The sequence below is a fragment of the Rhincodon typus genome, chromosome 13 (assembly GCF_021869965.1).
Source record: "Rhincodon typus isolate 14 chromosome 13, sRhiTyp1.1, whole genome shotgun sequence".
Lineage (NCBI taxonomy): Eukaryota > Metazoa > Chordata > Chondrichthyes > Orectolobiformes > Rhincodontidae > Rhincodon > Rhincodon typus.
Genome location: NC_063344.1, coordinates 5,423,512 through 5,445,162, shown reverse-complemented (window position 1 = coordinate 5,445,162; position 21,651 = coordinate 5,423,512). Strand labels below are relative to the sequence as shown.

Here is a 21,651-nt window from a genome sequence, read left to right as displayed (position 1 = left end):
CACTCAACTTGTCCAATGACATTGAAGCATCTCTGCACCCTTACCCTCTCACCTAGCTTTGTACTGACTGGAGACATGGAGGCATTGGAGTCGTAGAGGTGTACAGCAAAGAAAATGGCCCATCGATCTGCACCAGTCAGAAATGACCTAACTAATCTAATCCCATTATATTTAGTTTCCTCATCTAAATCATTAACATATATTGTGAATAGCCAGGATCCAAGCACTGATCCCTGCGGTAACCCACTAGTCGCTGCCTGCCTTTCAGAAAAAGACCTATTTATTCCTACTCTTTGTTCCCTATCTGCCAAACCAGTTCTCTATCTATGTCAGTACACCACCCCCAATCCCATGCACTAATATCTTATGTGGGATTTTATCCAATACCTTCTGAAAGTCCAAGTAAAGTCAGTTCTGCTATAACGCATCTTCCGGCAACGTGAATTGGCTATAACCCACCTGACGAATAGGGGTGCACTATTTCTAAAATGTGAACATGTGTTGGCTAAAATGCGATTTGAAGAGTGGAGACTGATGATGTTGAAGAGCTGCTTGAGTACCACTGTGAAGATCTCTCTACAGCTGATCTACAACAACTTGTCATTATGGGGAAGTGGAAGCTGGATATGAAGAAGGTGAAGTCCAGGATGCAGCACAACGAGAGCTTTGCACTTCTGTTTTCTCTTCTATCCTGAGGGAAATTAAGAAGCAGTTGCAGCTCTTAGAGAACAATGAATGTAATGCAGAATGCAGCAGGGTAGCAGTTCGTAGAATAAGATCTTACTTGGCACCCTATGAACAGCTTCTTCATGAAAGAAGAAAAAGGGAGAAGCAGCAAAAACTGAATGTCTTTTTTAATCCAACCCCAAGAAACAGTCAGAAGACAATGAACCACAGCCATTCACTATTGGATTAATTATTTTTCACCCTAACCCTGCAACCACAACTGCACCTGAAGGTGATGATGATGATGATGAGGATCCTCAGCCCCTGCATTAACAACAGAGCAACCTCAAAACCTCCTCCTCCATCAAGTCATCTTGACGTTTTTTCAAGGTAAGATGTTAAATTTACTTTTATTTCCTTATTAGATATGAATTAAACATTTATTCAAACTGTGCTATCCTTTGTGTTAGGTTTTTGAGTGATTTTTTTTTTGGTGGTCTATCCCTAACCCTACTTTTCCCATAGGCCCTGTTATTTCTATAGTGCGATTTTCTACAACACGATGTTGCACAGGAATGCTACTATTGCATTATAGCAGAACTGACTGTAAACCACAACTACTGGTTCCCTCTTATCAACTCTACTGGACACATCACTGAAAAATTCCAATGTAAATACATACTGTCTTTACCCAATCCTGCAACTGTCTTCCAAATGTTCTGCAGTTTAGTTTTTTGTAATAGATTTAAAGTACCTTCGATATTGAAAGGGCTACAGTATAATTTTTGTTTGGGGAGAGGGGAGAAAACAGATTTCAGTGGTAACGTTATAAGGATTGTCCACTTCAGTCAACGCGGCGCCTTTATAAAGGTCCTCGATTAAATTTCGCCAGTTCTGCAGAAACCGCCATTGGTATTGAAGGGATTGCTCCGCCCCTGTTCCCGCTTCAGTTTGGGTCTTAGCCAAAGCGACCTTCACTTTGCACAGGGTTGTCTCTAAAAGGGAAATTGAAAAATACGGCACTTAGCAATTCAAAGTCAACAGACGGTATAAAAGTCTGATTTGGTTAATCTCCCGCCCTCTCCTGTTGAGCAAAGAATTTTCCCTTTCCATTGTGAACCAGAATAGATCCTCGAGAATTACTCTCTGAAATTTCAATTTAAAGTTTTTTTTTAAGTGAGAGTTCCATTTATTTAAGGCCGACCCATTGAACCTGCGTGCGTTTTGTTCAAAATTACATTATTTGGATGAGGATTTTTTTAAGGGCAAAGGAAAAGGCAAGTGACGCGGGGAAAGCTGAGCTGTCTCCTCCTCTGAAGAACAGACGCAGTTTGCATGTACAGCCGGAGAGCTGCCTGATTCCTTCAAGAAAGGGGCAACAGGCGGCACCGAGACCCCGCTCGCCTCCTCCATCCTTCTCTCCGCCGACCCTCAGTGATCACCATGAAACCCGTCGGCTTCCCTTACCTCGGGCTGTTGTGCGCGACTCTCGTTTCGTGTCAGCTCCCACCAGGAAAAAGGTAAAGGAATTTTTTTCAACAACAAGTTTGTAAACTTTTGACCCAAGTTCGGTGATTTTTGTTTTGGTAAACGTTTGCATCTCCCGATCTATATATGTGCTGGAGATGAAGTTTGATTTTTATTTGCCAAAATTTTAACTGTGCCTCACATCGTCGACATTTTTCTGTCATCCTGGTTTTAGTGATGGTTTAACGTTTGTGCCTCGAAACGGTTGGTGGTCCCAGTTCTATTAAGTGAAACCTAGTGATTGTTTGTTTAAACAGGCGATTTATTGCACTGTGGTTTCAAATCATCCTCTGTTCCCTTACACTGAACTCTCAATTCCTGGACTTTATTGCCCTCCAGAGAGTTTTACTTGCTGGCATTATAGTTTGTTGTTCTGGGTACAGGTAGGCAAACGTACAAAAACAAAATGTCAGGACTCGAATAAGAGTGTTTTAAAAATCGTTCTGAGAAAGTGACTTAACAGAGCCAGGTGGCACCCACTGCAAAATGTGTCTGCTCCTTACTCAGAAAATTGAGTACTGGGTGTGCAACAAAGATGCGAGAAAGCTGAAAACTTTTGACTTAGTGACCTATTCTAATGTGTGTGTGTGTGTGTGTGTATACTCAGACACATAACTTGCCTGTATTGCTTTTTTTAAATACACTTACAGAATGTAGGCATTGCTGGCTGAGCCAGCTTTTATTGCCCATCCCTAGTTGCCCTTGAGAAGATGGAGAGCTGACTTCTTGAACCGTCGCAGTCCACGTACCGTGGATAGATCCACAGTGCTGCATTTGCTGGTATCTGTTGCCCTGAATGCAATATAACATGCCCAGGGTGAAAAAAAACTTCTGTTAATGAAATGAAGATTAGTTTTAGACAGACTATGTCATGATCATGAACGATCTTGTGTCAACTGGCAACATATATGAAAGATGTGGAGTATATTTACAGTAAACATCCATGTTGCTGGTTTGCTAGACCAGGGAAACCTTGTGCAAATTTGAAACGCTATATCAGTGTATATTGCAGATCATGGTGACTTGGCTTTAAGACAGATTTGGAATGCACTTCAGATAATAGCTATCAAATAGATCTAATTATGTTTTGATCTTAACAGAGGTCCTGCAAAAAATCTGAAACATACAGAAAATGCTGGAGAAACTCAGCAGGTCTACCAGCATCTGTGGAGAGAAAACAGTTAACGTTTTGAGTCCAGTCACCCTTCAGAACCGATGCTCCTAGAGAAAGATGGTATTTATGCTGATCAGCATAAGGATCACTGGACTAGAAACATTAACACTCTTTTCTCTCCACAGATCCTGTCAAACCTGTTGAGTTTCTCTAACAACTTCCATTTTGTTTGTGTCCGATCTCTAGCATTGGCAGTTTTTTGCTTTATTTATCAAAAAGATCTAATTGTTTTTGATATTAACAGAACCGCTGTGTTTAGATTACTAACTTGTAATGTCAGGAAGAAAGTTAAGGTGGAACATAATGGTATCTTGATAGCATTGAATGCATCATGACTTGCATCTAATTTCTTGCTTGGTTTAATAGCAAATAGAGGAATTTGACAGAAATGTGTTGGTTTCATAATGGTAATAAGTAGCATCATTCTCAGGCTTATGTCTTCTGAAAGACAGCATGAATAAAGTGTAAAATTTGGTTATTTGCAAATTTGATGGGTTTTTTTGTTGCCTTTTCCAGGAACTTTAAATGTGGAGGAATACGAAGTGGAGAGTCAGGTTTTATTGGAAGTGAGGGATTCCCTAGACTCTACCCGCCCAACAGTAAATGTACTTGGAAAATCACGGTATGAATTGAGAAACTCTCATGAATACAAGCATATATTCTATTGCAAAACATGTTTTTAAGTTACTCAAAAAGGAATAAATTTGATGCAACTGCGCATAGCAGAGTGTGGCTAAACCAAAATTCAATTAAGAAACAATTATAACATTACAGCAAGTAAAATATATAATTTTTTTTAACGTATATTGGCAATGGATCTGTCTGTTAACGTGATTGATGGAACTGTGTTATTTAGCTGAAGAGTTTTCCAGAGAGCTCAATGTTTGGAATTTAAAGGCACAAACCATATAGACTCATAAGGATTATAGCAAATGAGGAAGGCCAATTTGGCTGCAAACCTGTGCCAGTCTAGCCCTTCAGCCAAAACTATTTATGATAATCCCAACAGCCCGCTCTTTCCTGTAACTTCTTATTGTCTTTCATTTCAAATATCCTTTTCAGTAATGATGTAGTTTGTCTCAATTACTACTTGACTTCCACATTTTAATGATTCAATATCTGCCAGTATTCTTCTAATTCCCCCTTTTGGTTTTCTTGTGATCATCCATATTTTGTATCCCTTGTTCCTGATTCGTCAATGTTGGAGAAAAGTTCTCTTCATTTATCCTTTTAAAAAGTTTCATGATATTTGGAAAACCTTTTCAGACCACCCTTTAAGCTTCTTTGTTCCACTGAGAGAAATTGCTCTCGGTATGAGTTTGTGTGGAACATTTGCTTTGGGTATCATCTAATTTCGTTCATTTTCTCATATAGACATTGATATTAAACTGATGTAAGAGTGTGTGACAATCCAATTCTTTTTCCACCAACCTCTACGTATGTGTAAGTGCACTGTGTAGCCCAGACCTGTGTTCACTCAATTACTTAGCTTCGGAAGGTGATGGTGGAACTTGGTTGCCAATCTCTTGCTGTGTCTGGGCAGGAACAAAGCAGCTACTGAAAATGTTTGAGCAATAACAACTATTATAGAATTATATTATCTCTACAGTGTGGAAGCAGGCCATTCAGCCCATCAAGCGTCTGAAGACCATCCCACACAGACCCACCAGCCTACCCTATCCCTTTAATCCTGCATTTTTCCATGGCTAATTCACCTAACCTGCACACCCCTGGACAATATTGCTAATCCACCTTACCTGTACATTTTTGGACTGTGGGAGGAAACCCGGAAAAACCCACATAGACATGGGGAGAAAGTGCAAACTCCACACATACACACGCCTAAGGCTGAAACCGAACCTGGATCTCTGGCGATGTGAGGCAGCAGTGTTAACCACTGAGCCACTGTGCCACCCTAAATGGTTTTAACAGGAAGTGTATGAAATTATTATGAAAGGGACCTCATGAGCCATCCCTCCCTCCCATACTGCTGACTGTAACCACACAATGAGTGTCAAAATGCATGCATGGCATTTGCTTTCATATTCTTTCTTCCCCTCCCCTGTACCATTTAAAACATTTAATTTTTTCCCCTTATAGGTTCTTCCACACCATGTACCATTCCAAGGCAAAAGAGTGGGCAGGAGGCCTGTTCCTGTTCTCTGCCAAAGCCGCTTTTGATCAGCTAGGAGGTATGCAAAAGTGGCCGAGAGTGTTTTTCCCACTAACTTTCTCTCCCTCTGAACAAGTATCAGGCATTTATTCAGCACCACTTGTCAGCAGAGTTGAAGTGGAAAATTTACCTACTTGGTTGCAATTCTTAGTGAGCACTTTTACACTGGGGTCATTGACAAGGACTGTCCTCCTCCCTTTGGTAACACTGCCTAATATAAAACAATCTGGCTTCCATTCCTGTGGCAAGGTCTTAGATCTGAAAGATCAATGGCCAACTTTAGTTTCACCACACAGATGCCTAATCTGCTGAGTATTTCCTTCTTTGCTATTCTGTCCAGGTTGCATGAGTTTGAAGAGCCGACGTCACAGCGTAGAAAACAAGTATCACTGTATCTTTCAGCCAGGAGCTGTGGTGCAAATGACAGGAAAAAGGCGCAGTGCTCTTCTGAAATCATACATAAGTGACACACTCTGAGAAACAAAGTAGCATTGTAAAAGTGCTTCAAAGTATATTCGATACCATAATATTCTTTGTTACAACATATAGATTGAGTACACCTTATATTGAACATAATCTCTGCTACAAAGTAGTTCTGGTTCATACAAAGCCAGAAAGTTCTGGAAATATAAAGTGGAATGATAAGCGTCTGAAAGCAAAGAGTTCAAGCTTTGGAATAACAAGGTGTAGAGCTGGATGAACACAGCAGGCCAAGCAGCATCACACCTTGTTATCTCAGATTTTCCAGCATCTGCAGTTCCTACTATCTCTGATACAAGCTTTGGAATGTCATTTTTCCAGATAGCTTAATATCACTTGGTATTATCACTAGACTGTTAACCCAGGAACTCAGCTAATGTCCTGGGGCTTGAGTGCCACCACGGCAAATGGTGGAATTTGAATTCAACTTAAAAATATCTGAAATTAAGATTCTACTGATGACGATTGTCAAAGAAAAAAATCAAGCTTATTGATGTCCTTCAGGGAAGGAAATCTGGCATCCTCATCTGGCCTGGCCTACACGTGACTGCAGACCAACTCTCAACTGCCTTCTGAAATAGCCCAACAAGCCACTCAGTTGTGCCAATTGCTGTGAAGTTTCAACAAAGAGATAAAACCAGATGGACCACCTGGCATCGATCTTGGCACCGGAAAAGACAACATCAGAAACAGCCCTGTTGACCCTGCAAAGTTCTCTTTACTACTGTGTGGGGGCTAGTGCCAAAATTGGAGAGCTGTCTCACAGACTTGTCAGACAGCATCCTGACATAGTCATACTGATGGAATCATACTTTGCAGACAACGTACCAAACACCACCATCATCGTCCCTAGATGCATCCTATCCCATTGGCAGGACAGACCCAGCAGAGGTGTTGACACCGTGATACACAGTAAAGAAGGAGTTGCCGTGGGAGTCCTCAACATTAACTCTGCACTCCATAAAGTCTTGTGGCTTCAGATTAAACATGGTCAAGGAAACCTCCTGAGAACCAACAGCCGACAACTTGTCTGGACTTCCCATGTAGATGCGACAGTCAAGAAGGCAGAACAACACCTCTTCTTTCTATGGCAGCTCAGGAAATTTGTCATATCCGTAAAGTCCCTCACCAACTTCTACAGATGCACCACTCAAAGCATAATGGCCTGGTATGGCAACTGCTCTGCCCAAGACTGTAAGAAACTACAGAAGGTGGTGTGCACAGCCCAGACCATCACGGAAGCCAGCCTTCCATCCATGAACTCCATTTACATGGTTCGCTGCCAAGGAAAGGCGGCCAACATCATCAAAGACCCATCACACCCCGGTAATGATCTCCCACAACCTCATCCGTAAGGCAGAAAATACAGAAGCCTGGACACATGCACGGGCAGGTTCAGGAACAGCTTCTTTCCGGCCGTTATCAGACTGTTGAATGGACTCCAGCCTCAAATAATGTAACCTGTATGCCTCTAAGCCTTCTTGATCTGTACATCCTTTGCTTGCTGTGATCTGGCTGTACCGCTCATAAACAAAGCTTTTCACTGTATTTCAGTACACGTGACAATAAAATCAATCAATTAGGCCCCAGGGGAGGCAATGGCCTAGTGGTGTTATTGCTGGGCCGCTATTCCAGACACCCAGGTAATATTCTGGGGACCCAGGTTCAAACCATGCTATGGCAGATGGTGGAATTTGAGTTCCATGAAAATCTGGAATCAAGAGTCTAATGATGACCATGAATTCATTGTCAATTATCGGCGGGGGGAACCCATCTGGTTCACTAATATCCTTTAGGGAAGGAAACTGCCATCCTTACCTGGTCTGACCTGCGTGTGACTCCAGACCTGTAGCCATGTGGTTGACTCTTAGCTGCCCTCTGGGCAATTAAGGATTGCTAATAAATGCTAGTCTAGCCAGTGATGCCCCCATCCCGTAAATGAATATTAAAAAAATGTCTATTCTTGATCATCAGTAAAGTGATGGAAGGTGTCATCACCAGCAGTTTGGGTTCTGCCAGGGCCACTCAGTTCCTGACCTCATTACAGCCTTGGTCAAATGTGGACAAAAGAGCTGAGGTGAGGGGAGAGTGACAGCCCTTGACATCAAGTCCACATTCGACCAACTGTGGTATTAAGGAGCCCTAGGAAAACTGGAATTGATGGGTATCGGGACAAATTCTCTGCCTGTTGAAGTCATCACTGGCATTAAAGAAGATGGTTGTGTTTTTTTTTTCTATTGATTGATTTGTGGGATGTGGGTGTCGCTGGCTGTGCCAGCATTTCTTGCCCGTACCTAGTTGCCCCTTGATAAGGTGGTGGTGAGCTGCCTTCTTGAACCACTGCAGTCCACCTGCCATGGGCTGACCCACAATGCTATTAGGTAGGGAATTCCAGGGTTTTGACCCAGCAACAGTGAAGGAATGGCGATATATTTCCAAATCAGGATGGTGAGTGGCTTGGAGGGGAACTTGGATGTGGTGGTGTTCCCATGTATCTGCTGCCCTTATCCTTCTAGATGGAAGTGGTCATGGGATTGGAAGGTGCTGTCTGAGGATCTTCAGTGAAGTTCTGTAGTGCATCTAAATAGATAGTACACACTGCTGCTACTGAGCGTCGGTGGTGGAGGGAGTGGATGCTTGTGGATGTAATGTCAATCAAGTGGGCTGCTTTGTCCTGGATGGTGTCAAGCTTCTTGAATGTTGTTGGGGCTGCACTCATCCAGACAAGTGGGGAGCATTCCATCACACTCCTGACTTGTGCCTTGTAGATGGTGGACAGGCTTTGGGGAGTCAGGAGGTGAGTTACTTGCCACAGTATTCCTAGCTTCTGGCCTGCTCTTGTAGCCACTCTGTTAATGTGGTGAGTCCAGTTGAGTTTCTGGTCAATGGTAACCCTCAGAATGTTGATAGTGGGGGATTCAGTGATGGTAACACCAAGTTGTCAAGGGACAGTGGTTAGATTGTATCTTATTGGTGATGGTCATAGCCTGGCATTTGTGTGGCCCGAACATCACTTGCCACTTGTCAGCCCAAGCCTGGATATTGTCCAGATCTTGTTGCATTTGAACATGGACTGCTTCAGTATCTGAGGAGTTACCAATGATGCTGAACATTGTGCAATCATCGGTGAACATCCTTACTTCTGACCTTATGGTGGAGGGAAGGTCATTGATGAAGCAGCCGAAGGTGGTTGGGCATAGGACATTACCCTGAGGAGCTCCTGCAGAGCTGTCCTGGAGCTGAGATGGTTGACCTCCCACAACCACGACCATCTTCCTATGCGTCAGGTATAACTCCAACCACCGGAGAGTTTTCCCCCTGATACCCATTGATTCCAGTTTTGCTAGGGCTCCTTGATGCCACACTTGGTCAAATGCAGTTTTGATATCAAGGGCTGTCACTCTCACCTCACCTCTGGAATTCAGCTCTTTTGTGCATGTTTGAATCACTAGGTTGATACCTCATCTTCAGGTATGCCTGGTGCTGCTCCTGGCATACCCTCCTGCACTCTTCATTGAACCTGGGTTGATCCCCTGGCTGGATGGTAATGGTTGAGTGGGGGCTATGCCAGGCCACGAGGTTACAGATTGTGCTGGAGTTCAATTCTGCTGCTGTTGATGGCACCTCATGTGCAAAGTCTGTCCCATTTGGCACGGTGACAGTGTCACACAGCACGATGCAGGTTGTGTTCTCAATGCGAAGGCGGTCTCCACCAGGACTGTGCGATGGTCACTCTTACCGATACTGTCATGGACAGTTGCAGCTGCAGCTGGCAGATTGATTATTGATTTGAGCGGCGAGAGTGCAAGGTAGTGGGCAGCCGGGAAAGTAAAGTTTTCCTTATAAAAACTTACCTCGTGAGTCAGCGGCCTACTTGATTTGAGTGGCGAGAGTGGTGAGAGCGTGAGCCAGGAAGTGAACTTTTACATTCGGGCATTGTCTAAACCCAAAACACTACACATGTAGTGTCTCCCACCCATCCTTCTCCTCTAACCAAAAAAAAAAGACTGTGTGGAGGGTTGGTAAGGTAAGGTTTTTTTTCTCTTTATTCTTTTGGCAATCTAGAGTAGAGGGAACGGAAGCTAGGGCAGTTGCATGCTCCTCTTGTAGGATGTGGGAGGTAAGAATCACTACTAGTGTCCCCTCTGACTTCACCTGCGAGAAGTGCACCCAACTCCAGCCCCTCTCAGACCGCATTAGAGAACTGGAGCTGGATCTCGATGAACTCCGGATCATTCGGCAGGCTGAGGGGGTGATAGAGAGGAGTTATAGGGAGGTTGGTCACACCCAAGTTACAAGTCAAAGGTAGCTGGGTGACTGCCAGGAGGGGGAAAGGGAATAAGCAGACAGTGCAGGGATCCCCTGTGGCCGTCTCCCTCAATAATAAGTATACCGCTTTGGATACTGTTGGGCGGGAAGGCCTACCGGGGAAAGCCATAGCGGCCAGGTCTCTGGCACTGAGCCTGGCTCTGTGGCTCAGAAGGCAAGGGGGGGAGAATAGGAGAGCGATAGTAACAGGAGATTCTGTGGTACCGAGCGAGACTCTCGGATGGTATGTTGCCTCCTGGGTGCCAGGGTCAGGGATGTCTTGGATCGAGTCTTCAAGAGTCTTGTGAGGGAGGGAGAGCAGCCAGAAGTCGTGGTACACACCGGTACCAATAACATAGGTAGGAAACGGGATGAGGACCTGAAAAGTGAGTATAGGGAGTTATGATGGAAGCTGAAAGCCAGGACAAGAAGAATAGTAATCTCAGGATTACTACCGGTGCCACGGGCTAGCGAGGCCAGAAACAGAGAGCAAGTGCAGCTGAACACGTGGCTACAGAGCTGGTGTAGGAGGGAGGGCCTCAGGTTTGTGGATCACTGGGATACCTTCTGGTGAAGGTGGGACCTGTACAGGAAAGACAGGTTGCACCTGAACTGGACGGGCACCAATAGCCTGGGCGGGAGGTTTGCTAGAGCTCTTTGGGAGGGTTCTAACTAGTTTGGCAGGGGGATGGGAACCGGAGCTACAGATCAGAGGATGGGGGAGCTGGTGTACAGACAGATAGAGCAAGCAGAGAGTCTATGAGGAAGGATAAGCAGTTGATAGGGCATTGTTGCAGTCAGTGTGACAGGTTGAGGTGTGTCTGCTTCAATGCAATAAGTGTCAGGAATAAGGGTGACCAACTTAGAGCATGGATCAGTACTTGGAGCTACGATGTTGTGGCCGTTATGGAGACTTGGATAACACAGGGACAGGAATGGTTGTTGGATGTTCCGGGGTATAGATATTTCAAAAGAAATAGGGAGGGAGGTAAAAGAGGTGGGGGAGTGGCATTGCTAATCGGGGATGGTATCACAGCTGCAGACAGGGAGGTCGTGGAGGAGGGTTTGTCCACTGAGTCAGTATGGGTGGAAGTCAGAAACAGAAAAGGAGCAGTCACTTTATTGGGAGTTTTCTATAGACCCCCCAATTGCAACAGAGACACTGAGGAACAGATTGGGAGACAGATTTTGGAAAGGTGTAGAAGTAATAGGGTTGTTTCCATGGTGTTCTGGTTCTGGTTATCCTCAGTGCTTCCTCTAAGTGTTGCTCAACATTGAGGAGTACTGATTTATCAGTTGAGGGAGTCCAGTATGTGGTAATCAGCAGGAGGTTTCCTTTCCCATGTTTAACCTGAAGCCATGAGTCAGTGTTGTGGACTCCTAGAGCAACACCCTTCCTACTGTATACCACTGTGCAGCCACCTCTGGGTCTGTTCTGCCAGTGAGACAGGACATATCCAGGGATGGTGATGGTGGTGTCCCCGACATTGTAAGATATGATTCTGTTGAGTATGACTATGTCAGGCTGTGAGACACCTCTCCCAATTATGGCACTAACCCCCAGACGTTAGTGAGGAGGACTTTGCATGATTTACAGGGCTGTTTCTGCCATTGTCTTTTCCGGTGCCTAGGTCGATGCCAGGTGATCCGTCTAAAGAGACTTTGCAGCAATTGGTACAACTGAGTGACTTGCTAGGGCATTTCAGAGGGCAGTTGAGAGTCAACCACAATTGTTGTGGGTCTGGAGTCACATGTAGGCCAGACCAGGTGAGGGTGGCAGATTTCTTCCCCTGATATTAGTGAACCAGATAATTTGGCAATGATTTAATGGTGATCAGTAGATTCTTAATTCCAGACTTTTTAAAAAATTCAAATTCCACCATCTGCTGTGGTGTGATTTGAACCTGGGCCCCCAGAACATCAGCTGGGTTTCTGGATTAACAGTACAGCGATAATACCACTGGGCCATCACCTACCCGCTATTGTTAGAGGTCAGTCATCTTACCCCAGGATATCGCTGCAGAAGTTCCTCAGGGTAGCGTCCTTGGCTCAGCCATCTTCAGTAGCTTCACCAATATCCTTCCTTCCAACATAAGGTCAGAATGGAGATTGTGCAATCATAGGCAAACGTGTTCAGCACCATTCACGACTCCCCAGATACTGAAGCAGTCCATGTTTAAATTCAAGAATAGCTGGACAATATCTAAGAATCTGGACAAGTGGCAAGTAACTTGAGCACCACACAAATGCCAGGCAATGACCATATCAATAAAAGACATTCTAGCCACTCGCCCTTGACATTCAATGGTGTTACTATCAAATTTCTGGCAGTTACCATTAATCATAAACATAGCTGGGCTTGCCACATGAACACAAAAGCAGGCTACAAGAGCAAGTCAGAGGGTAGGAATACTGCAGCGAGTAACTCACTTCCTGCTCCACAGAGCTTGTCCTTCATCTACAAGTTGTGTGATGGAGTACTCCCCACTTGCCTGATTGGGTGCAGCTCCAACAACACTCAAAAAGCTTGACACCATCGAGGACGAAGCAGCTCGCTTGACTGGCACCACTTCCAGAAGCATCCACTCCCTTCCCCAACCCTCAGTGCACACTACAGAAATTCACCAGAGATCTTAGACAGCACCTTCCAAACGCATAATCACTTCCGCCTAGAAGGGCAAGGGCAGCAGATTTGTGGGAAGACAGCACCTGCAAGATCCCCTTCGAACCACACACCATCCTGACTTGGAAATATATCACCGTTCCTTCATTGTTGCTGGGTCAAAATCCTGGACTTCCCTCCCCAAAGGCATTGCAGGTTTACCTGCAGCGCCTGTACTGCAGTGGTTCAAGAGGGCAGCTCACCACCACTTTCTGAAAGGCAACTAGGGACAAGCAAAAATGCTGGTCCAGCCAGCAATACCCACATGCCACAAATAAAAATATAGTATGGAACACAACTTTTACCTTCTAATGGTAACACGCTGTGTATTTCCAAAGTTTTCTCTGTTTAAAATAGACTTTCATCTTCAGGGAAATTTTTAAAATTAGTGTTCAGGTGCTCTGTTTTACTAGCTCGGACGCTTTGCAAACAACATCAAATACCAGTCAATGTGTAGAATGAATGTCAGCTGAAAATATGCGCAGCAAACAGGCAAGATCTAAGATTCCAGATATCCACAGGAAATTACAGCTATGGAGAACTGTGGACTTAAACGTACGACCAAATATTTTGTGACTGTGTTAATATTTCAATGCAATTTTTCATTCTCTTTTTATCATTACGTGTTAAATGTGGTATTTTCTTTTCCGTTAAGCAAGTTAGCAAATAGACTTGCCTCTCTCCAACTTCTTTTCTCAAGCAATGACTCATGTTGAAGTTTAGTTCCAAGGACACCCACACTCCCCTGGTTCCTTGCCCATGCAATATTTCTTTAATAACTCACTGATGATCTTTACAGAACTTCAATAACCTAAGCAAAAAAAAAAATCCCCAAAAGCAAATTTTTCTCCTTAGCAATTTTTTCTCCTTTTGTTCATTCATTCCATCAGCATTTGTTGTTTTAAATAAAAAACCCCTTTAAAAATTACAAAACTGAAGAATATCAAAATTTTACAAAATTATTCTTAAGCAATTAAGATGATCCGAGAAACTGGGAGCAATACAATAACTTATACTTATGTAGCACCTTTTAATGTAATGACATGTTCCAAGGTGCATCACAGGAGTGTTATAAAACAAAGTATGACACATCAGGCTATGTAAAGTGATAATAAGTCAAATCTCCAAAAGGTTAAATGGTCAAAGAGAGCAGTATTAACAAGCATCCTAAAAGAGGAAAGCAAAGAAGAAAGGTGGAGATTTGGATGGGAGTAATTTTGGAACTTAGTACCTCAGCAACTGAAACATAGCCAGCAGTGGTGGAATGACTTTAAAATCGGGGATGCCTCAAGGTTAAGATGGTTGAGACCAAGGAGGAATCTGAAAACAAGAATGAGAATTTAAAAACTGCGATGTTGCTTAACTGGGTAAACATGCAACAGTCAGGTGGTTGCTTATGAGTACTATGTGAAACAAGGACAGCTTAACTCAGTGAATATGGGCACTGATGGTGGTCCTGGCATTTACTTAATGGAGGAATGCACTTAATCAGTTTTCAAAGAGCTGCTTGCTAGAAGTAATCAGATTTAAAGAGCGAGAGCTTTATTCAATTTCTTCCTAGCGTCAAACCGTATAATTCTTGCTCTGTCATCAATACTGTCATTCATTTACGTTCTATGAGCATCACTCTTTAATCAGAAATGAGGAGCTCCTTACTTGTTCCCTCAATGGTTCAAAGAGTTTATGCAATGAATAATGCAGCTGTGCAGACCAACAAGTCCGATTGTGGTGAATCTATTGTGGTGAAGTGGTGATGATGGGAGTGAATAATTGGAATCAGTTCCTCTGTATTAAAAAGGAGAAAATTTAGTCCTTTTTCCATTTGCATTAAGAACTCTCTGTCCATAGATATTGGGAGGAGACAGAACTAAGCTTGACCATGGTCCCTTGCATAGTAAAATAGCCCACAAATGAAGCTCCCATGTGGAAGTTTACTTGAAGCCGCTTTTGAAAAAGACCCATTTAAAAAGCATCTTTCAAGACTTCAAGACATCCCAAAACGCTTTACAGCCAATTAAAACCTTAGTCAGTGTTGTAACGTAACTATCAGAAGGTACAACAGAAGTACTGTTTTATATAATGGTACTTCTGTCTTTATTGCCTGAAGTACTTTTCTGAACAGATCACTGGTTAACTGCAGATGTAGTTGTCCAAGTCCTGATGTTTAATGATATGGTTCTGTAAAGATGTTGGCCTGCAGTAAGCTCCCCTCCCAGTTAGAATACTGAATGGCCTGGACTGAGTGGATGTTGGGAAGATGTTTCCATTGGTCGGAGAGACTAGGATCAGATGGCACAGCCTTAGAGTAAAGGGAAGACCTTTTAGAACAGAGATAAGGAGAAACTTCTTCAGCCAGAGAGTGGTGAATCTGTGGAATTCACTGGCACAGAAGGCTGTGGAGGCCAGGTCATTGAGTATATTCAAGATGGAGATTACTAGGTTCTTGATTGTCAAGGGGATCAGGGATCATGGGGAGAAAGCGGGAGAATGGGGTTGAGAAACTTATCAGCCATGATTGAATGGCAGCGCAGACTCGATGGGCTGAATGGCCTAATTTCTGCTCCTATATCTTATGGTCTTATTACACAATACTGTTTCCTAGTTAAGAGTGTACGCTTTTCTAATGGCATGTCAGTATTGCTGGCAAAGTCAATATTTCCTGACCATACCTAATTGCCCTTGAAAGGGCTGTACTGTGCCACCCTTTTGAATGTCTCAAGTCCATTGGTGTATGTGCTGAGAGTGGAGGGATATGCAGGATATTGATCCATCAGTATTATTGACTACTGAGCTCAGCGTGGTGTGTGACGTGTGACTTGGTGGAGAATTTGCAGTGGTGCTGTTCCAGTACATCTGCTGCCCTTGTTCTTCTAAGTGTAGAGATGGTAGATTTTGGAAGGAACTGCCAAATGGGACTTAGTGACTTGCTGCACTGCAAACACTGCTGCCACTGTGTGCTGCTTGTGGAAGGAGTAAATGTTTAAGTGGTAGATGGGGTGCTGATCAGGTGTGTGCCTTGCCCTGGATGCTGTTGAGCTTCTGGAGTGTTAGAACTGCACTCATCCAGACAAGTAGACAGTATTCTATTACATTCCTGATTTGTGTCGTGTAAGTGGTGGACAGGCTTTGTGACATCAGCTGGTGAGTTATGCACCACAGAATTCCCAGGGTCTGACCTGCTTCTATACTTGAGTTTATAAATGGCATAATCAGTTCAGCTTCTGGTCAATGTGATATCCTCCCATGAAAGGAGAACTTCCCAATAGTGAGTCAGCAGCAGCAATACCATTGCATATCAAGGGGAGGTGGTTGGGTTATCTGTTCTTGGAGACAGTCACTGATCGGGACTTGTGTGATATGAATGTTGCTTGTCACTTATCAGCCCTCGCTTGGATGTTGTCCAAATCTTGCTGCACAGGGACACAGACTTCTTCAGTATCAGAAGAATTGGAAATGGTGCTGACCGTTGTGAAATCACCTTCAGTGAATATCCCCTTCTCATGGAGCGAAGATTGTGGATGAAACAGCTGAAGATGATTGGGTCTAGGACATTACTGTGAGGAATGCAAAGGGGTTCTTGTAGTGCAGTGATAGTGTCCTTGCCTCTGAGCTAGGTGGCCAGGGTTCAAATTCAACATTCTCCACAGAGGTGTTTAATAACATCTCTGAACAGGTTGATCAGAAAATATGCACGCTGAGGACTGCAAACAGCTAGGACCAGGGTCTAATGCTATTGGCCTGCAACAACCACAACCATTTTCTTCAGGGGTGATTTTTGTCCTTCTGATTTGCATTTCAAATTTGCTGGGTCTCCTTAATGCCAAATATGGTCAAATGTTGCTTTTGACATCAAGGCAAACGCTCTCTCTTTGCCTCTGGAATTCTGCTCTTTTTGTTCATTTTTGGACAATGAGATCTGGAACTGACTGGTCTTGGAGGAGTCCAGACTGAGCATCAGTGAGCACTCCCGATAAAACACTCTCTGTCACTTTGATGGAGAACAGATTGATGGCTTGCAAAAACAGAAATTCCTGGAAAAGTTCAGCAGGTGTGGCAGCAACAGGGAGGAATGGTTCTGAGGAAGGCTCACTGAACCCCAAGCGTTAACTCTGATTTCTCTTCACAGATGCTACTAGACCTGCTGAGCTTTTCCAGCAATTTCTGTTTATGTTTCTGATTTACAGGGTCTATAGATCTTTTGGTTTTTAATGATAGGTTCCAGTTGGCTTGTTTGGGTTTGTCCTGCTTTTGTACCTGGGTGATTTTCTGCCTTGTAGATGCCATTGTTGCAGCAATGTTGGAACAGCTTACCTGTGAATGCTGTTTCCAGTGCATGTAAGTACTTGCAGCACATCCAAAAGACTTATTTTTTTTTTAAAATGTAAATTAAGGTTGCATTCCGGTTTAATTATGGATCTACGAGGTGGAACAGGGGGTCTGATTTTAACTGTGTAAATTAATGGGTTTTGAGAGAATTAAATGAGTTCTGGATTGTGAGGTTTAAAAGAAACTTTGGATTGCTTCATTAGAGGAGAGAAAGCTGACAGGAGATCACAGTGGAAGTGGTCATAACTGTGAAGAGTTTTAAGAAGGCAAACAGGAAATATATATTTCCATGTATTGGTGTGTCCGTAACTAGAAGGATGAATCCAAGATCAATATGACAAGCAAAGGAAATGAAGAAACACAATGGCCCAGACCTTCTGGTGTTTGAATAGTTTGAGGCTGGACATATCCCCTGCGGTACAAGTTGGGACCCATTGGATGTCCTGGCATTGTGACACATTGAAATTATCTGGGTGGCTTAGAATCTTAGAATGTCCTTTGTATTGTCACATGTACTCAAGTATGAACTGCAGGAGTACAGTGAAAAGTTTTCAATGTTACCCCATATGGCGCGATCTTAGGGACAAAGTACCTAGGTACAGATCTTGATACAAGATACAGAAATAAAGAGAAAAAGGGAAAAGAAGTTACATTATGTACAGTTGTTCATAGTATGTTAGAAAAATGAGAATAAAGTTAAAAAGGTATGCATTACAGTCTTTTATTAGATTAGCACAGAGGGCTCCGTACGTGGTCTACACAGGCCTCCATCCCCCGGCTGTCCCCGCGTGGTTCGGGCCTCTGGCCTGCTGGCCGTCCCCGCAACATTTGGGGCCGGCCGGCCGTCCCTGCTCTGCTCCATGTCTTTAGCTCACTCTACCTCAGGAGAGAATATCAAGATGGGATAAAGGGGGGAAAGAAAGAGAGGAAAATGGGAGTAAACAGAAGGAGCGGAGGAGCTCTGATTGGAGTGTCCAATTCTGCCACAATCTTAAACTTCCAATGGGGAGTAACCCTGCATCCAGAGCCTTCTAAGAAAGTCTGATTTAGAATTGGGAACTTTGGAGGGTTTTGATTCACTTACCTGGATAGTCACTCAGGAAATGGCAGATGATAAAATCCAGTTTCTGTCAGTCTTGAAAATGCACTCCAAAACAGCTTTGGAGTCAATTGAGAGCGCGTGAGGCCTGGGTTCAGGTCCAACCTTCTTCAGATTTATGTGATAACAGGGATTAATTGGAAAATATCAAGAGAATTCTTCCAAGGATTTTGTGCCATGGCACTGTCCCTGTCTTTGGGTCAGGAGGCCCAGGTTCAAATCGCAACCTGTCCAGGAATGTGTCCCAACAAGTTGACTAGAATAACAGGAGCAGTGTTCCTACCACTAGGCAGTGGGGATCACCAGTGGAGGGCTCTCTACCCGGGACTACTCCCATTTTCCATTGGGTTTCTGGGTTGGTGGTTGTCGGAAGTGGCAGTCCCATACACTTGTGGTTTGGGTGGTTCATGGATTCCTGGCCCAAACGTTCATTTTACAATGGTGTGGAGTCTGTGGACCGTGTATATGTCGGGTGTGGTAAATGATATACCCATGTTTAATTACTTAAAGAATCTTTTGCTGTTTTTTTTTTTTGTTTGCACTTCAATCCAGTGTTCCTGATCTTTGGGCACTCGTTGCAGCGCAAGGGGGAGTACATAAAAACTCCTGATGAGCCTGCCCCTGGGCCCCATAATCTCATCTGACTACTCCATCCCTACAACTCTCCCTAACCTGAATTCACCACCACCCAGCCACCCTAACGTGCTGCCACTTTATCTACATTGTCATTCTACCCACTGACCTCATTCTCACTCACCCACTCGTACGCTGGAAAGCTGTTTGAATATCCTAAAGCTTCTTAGAGTGTTAATGAATGTAACCGAGTACAGCAGCTAGTCCCATACAAATGAGGCCTGGTTTGGATTCCCCTGAAAAGCCAGCTGTACAAAGAATGAGCCCAAAAATAGGTCCATTCCACATTTCTGAAGAGGCCTGGTTGGGAGGTTTAAACTAGAAATGCAGGTTGTGAAAAACAGTAGCAAAGTAGCAATCTAAAAGTGAAGTTTCGAGCCCATAATCATGGAAAGAGAATTCCAAATATCTTTTGAAAAAGAATATAGATAAGCGTACCTTGAAAACAAAGTAAAAAGTTAATGTGAAGTGCAAGGGAATAGGGCTAAATAGATAGCTGTTTGAGTCTTTTATCCACCCAGTGGGAAGTGTGTGTCACTGGCAAGGCCAGCATTTGTTGCCCATCCCGAAATGCTCGAAAGCTAAATGACTTGAGGCTATTTCAGAGGGCAGTTAAGAGTCACTGTCTCTTTGTATGTCTTTGCCTAGTTCCTCCTTTGACCTGTCACTGTATTTGAGCAGCAGCCATCAATGATTTAATTTTTGATGTCATTACCTGCAGGTACCAAAAGGCCGCGTGGTGGCTCTCAATTTTCGCTTCCTCGATCTAGAACGGGACACTCTCTGCAGATACGATTACATTGATGTCTACGATGGGCACATCAATGGCCAGCGGTTGGGCAGGTTTTGTGGTACTTCAAAGCCTGGAGCCATCATCTCAACCGGCAACAAGATGATGGTACAGATGGTAACTGATGCCAACACTGCAGGAAACGGTTTCGTTGCTATGTACTCTGCAACTCGGCCAAACCAGAGAAGTAAGGTTATTTCATTCCTGCTGACAGAATAAGCACTATAAATTCATGGCTAGTGTAGAAACGTCAGTATGAGATATAAGTTGCCTCGCTGGTGGCAGACCCATCTCTGAGGCAAAGGTTATCCCCTTAGGGGAGGCGATGGCCTAGTGGTATTGTTGCTGGACTGTTAATCCAGAGACCAGACAACATTCTCACTAATAAAATGCCCTACCAGTATTGCCCTTCCACGCTTATTCCTCCTCCTCCCTGAACAATTGGACCATCCACAGTGCCATAAAATATATACTGATTATATAAACCCCACACGGAGGAGACAACGCATTGGGAAAGAAAGCACTAAAAGATCTCTATACTAAATAGAAGATATTCGTGGCTGAAATTTTCGACAGGAATGTAATGCTTAATTTAAATAGGAATAGCTGCTAGAAGCAGGAGCGTAATACCAGTTAATGCATCAACACTAAAAATCAGTCCTGTCAATACTTCCAGTTGGTTTTGACATAAGTAGAATGATTAAAATAAATATGCACAAGCTAGCTTAAGCTCATTTTAGAGTAGAAACTGTTTTGTTCGTGGTTGTGATGAGTCATGCACAATGGAGAGCACCTTATTTGGTGCTGTAGAGCTGACATCAGCAGAAAGCACCAAATATTGAAAGGGCTATAACTTGACTTGAGGGTACTGAAGCATAAAGTGTTAGAATAATGATTTTGCCACATACTAAAAAATTCTGCTGTAAAGTGTAATGATATTTTGCTTTGAGTGCTCATTGTTGAATTGATAGTTTGTAATATTTTTATTCTAATCCTTACAGATGATCAGTTTTGTGGTGGTCGTTTGGAAAAATCACCTGGTTCCTTCAAAACACCCAACTGGCCAGACAATGATTACCCAGCTGGAGTCTCCTGCTCATGGCACATTGTGGCACCCAAACATCAGGTAATGGTGACTAAATATGTAACAATGCCTTATCTGATGATCTAAACCAATAACATGGCTCCTTCCAAAAGGTCTTGGGAAAGAAAGCGGTTGGGATCTGGGGAAAGAGCAAGGACATGGACATGAATTGGATAACCTTTCTCAAAGAGCTGGCACAAGCATATGATGAATTGAATTACCTCCTTCAGCCCTGTATAATGCTGTGATTAATGAATTTGTTGCAAAACTGATTGAATAGCTAAGCTACAATTTATTTTTCTATGGCTGGCATCATGATCTCAGTTGAGACCAGTGAGATTTTTTATTTAAAAGAAAATCTGAATTCCCAGTTTCCAGTTTGCAATCACTTTTTGGTTTGGAATCGCAGGTTTGTAGATTAAGCTTAACCATTTAAGCCAAGTTCTTCCTTTAGACCTGTTTGTTAACATGAGAAGTGCAGACAATTGTGTGAACAGAGCCCAGCTGATGCAATGGGTTAGATGCTAATATTTTCCTCTGGAAGCTGGGTTTCATTCCAGCCTGGGCTGCTGGAATGAAGCTCTTTTCATGGTTCTGCCCGTAAGGGCACTACGGGAAAGGGGTTTAGACAGTTGTGTTCCAATTCTTACTAGGCCAATGGCATAAAACTGCTTCTAGTTTGCCTCTGACTAATATTTCATTTAGGGATGCCACAGGATGGCTGGCATA

General features: G+C 43.5%; 1 protein-coding gene across 1 annotated transcript in view; it reads left to right on the top strand.

Annotated features, from left to right (window-relative positions):
- Positions 1 to 1,197: 1,197 nt before the first annotated feature.
- Positions 1,198 to 21,651, top strand: part of pcolce2b (procollagen C-endopeptidase enhancer 2b) — a 50,097-nt gene continuing 29,643 nt past the window's right edge. Inside the window, 4 exon segments of the mRNA XM_048604490.1 lie at positions 1,198 to 2,186; positions 3,884 to 3,989; positions 19,770 to 20,025; positions 20,840 to 20,964. Coding sequence (XP_048460447.1) covers positions 2,110 to 2,186; positions 3,884 to 3,989; positions 19,770 to 20,025; positions 20,840 to 20,964 — 564 coding nt within the window. The 5' untranslated portion in view covers positions 1,198 to 2,109.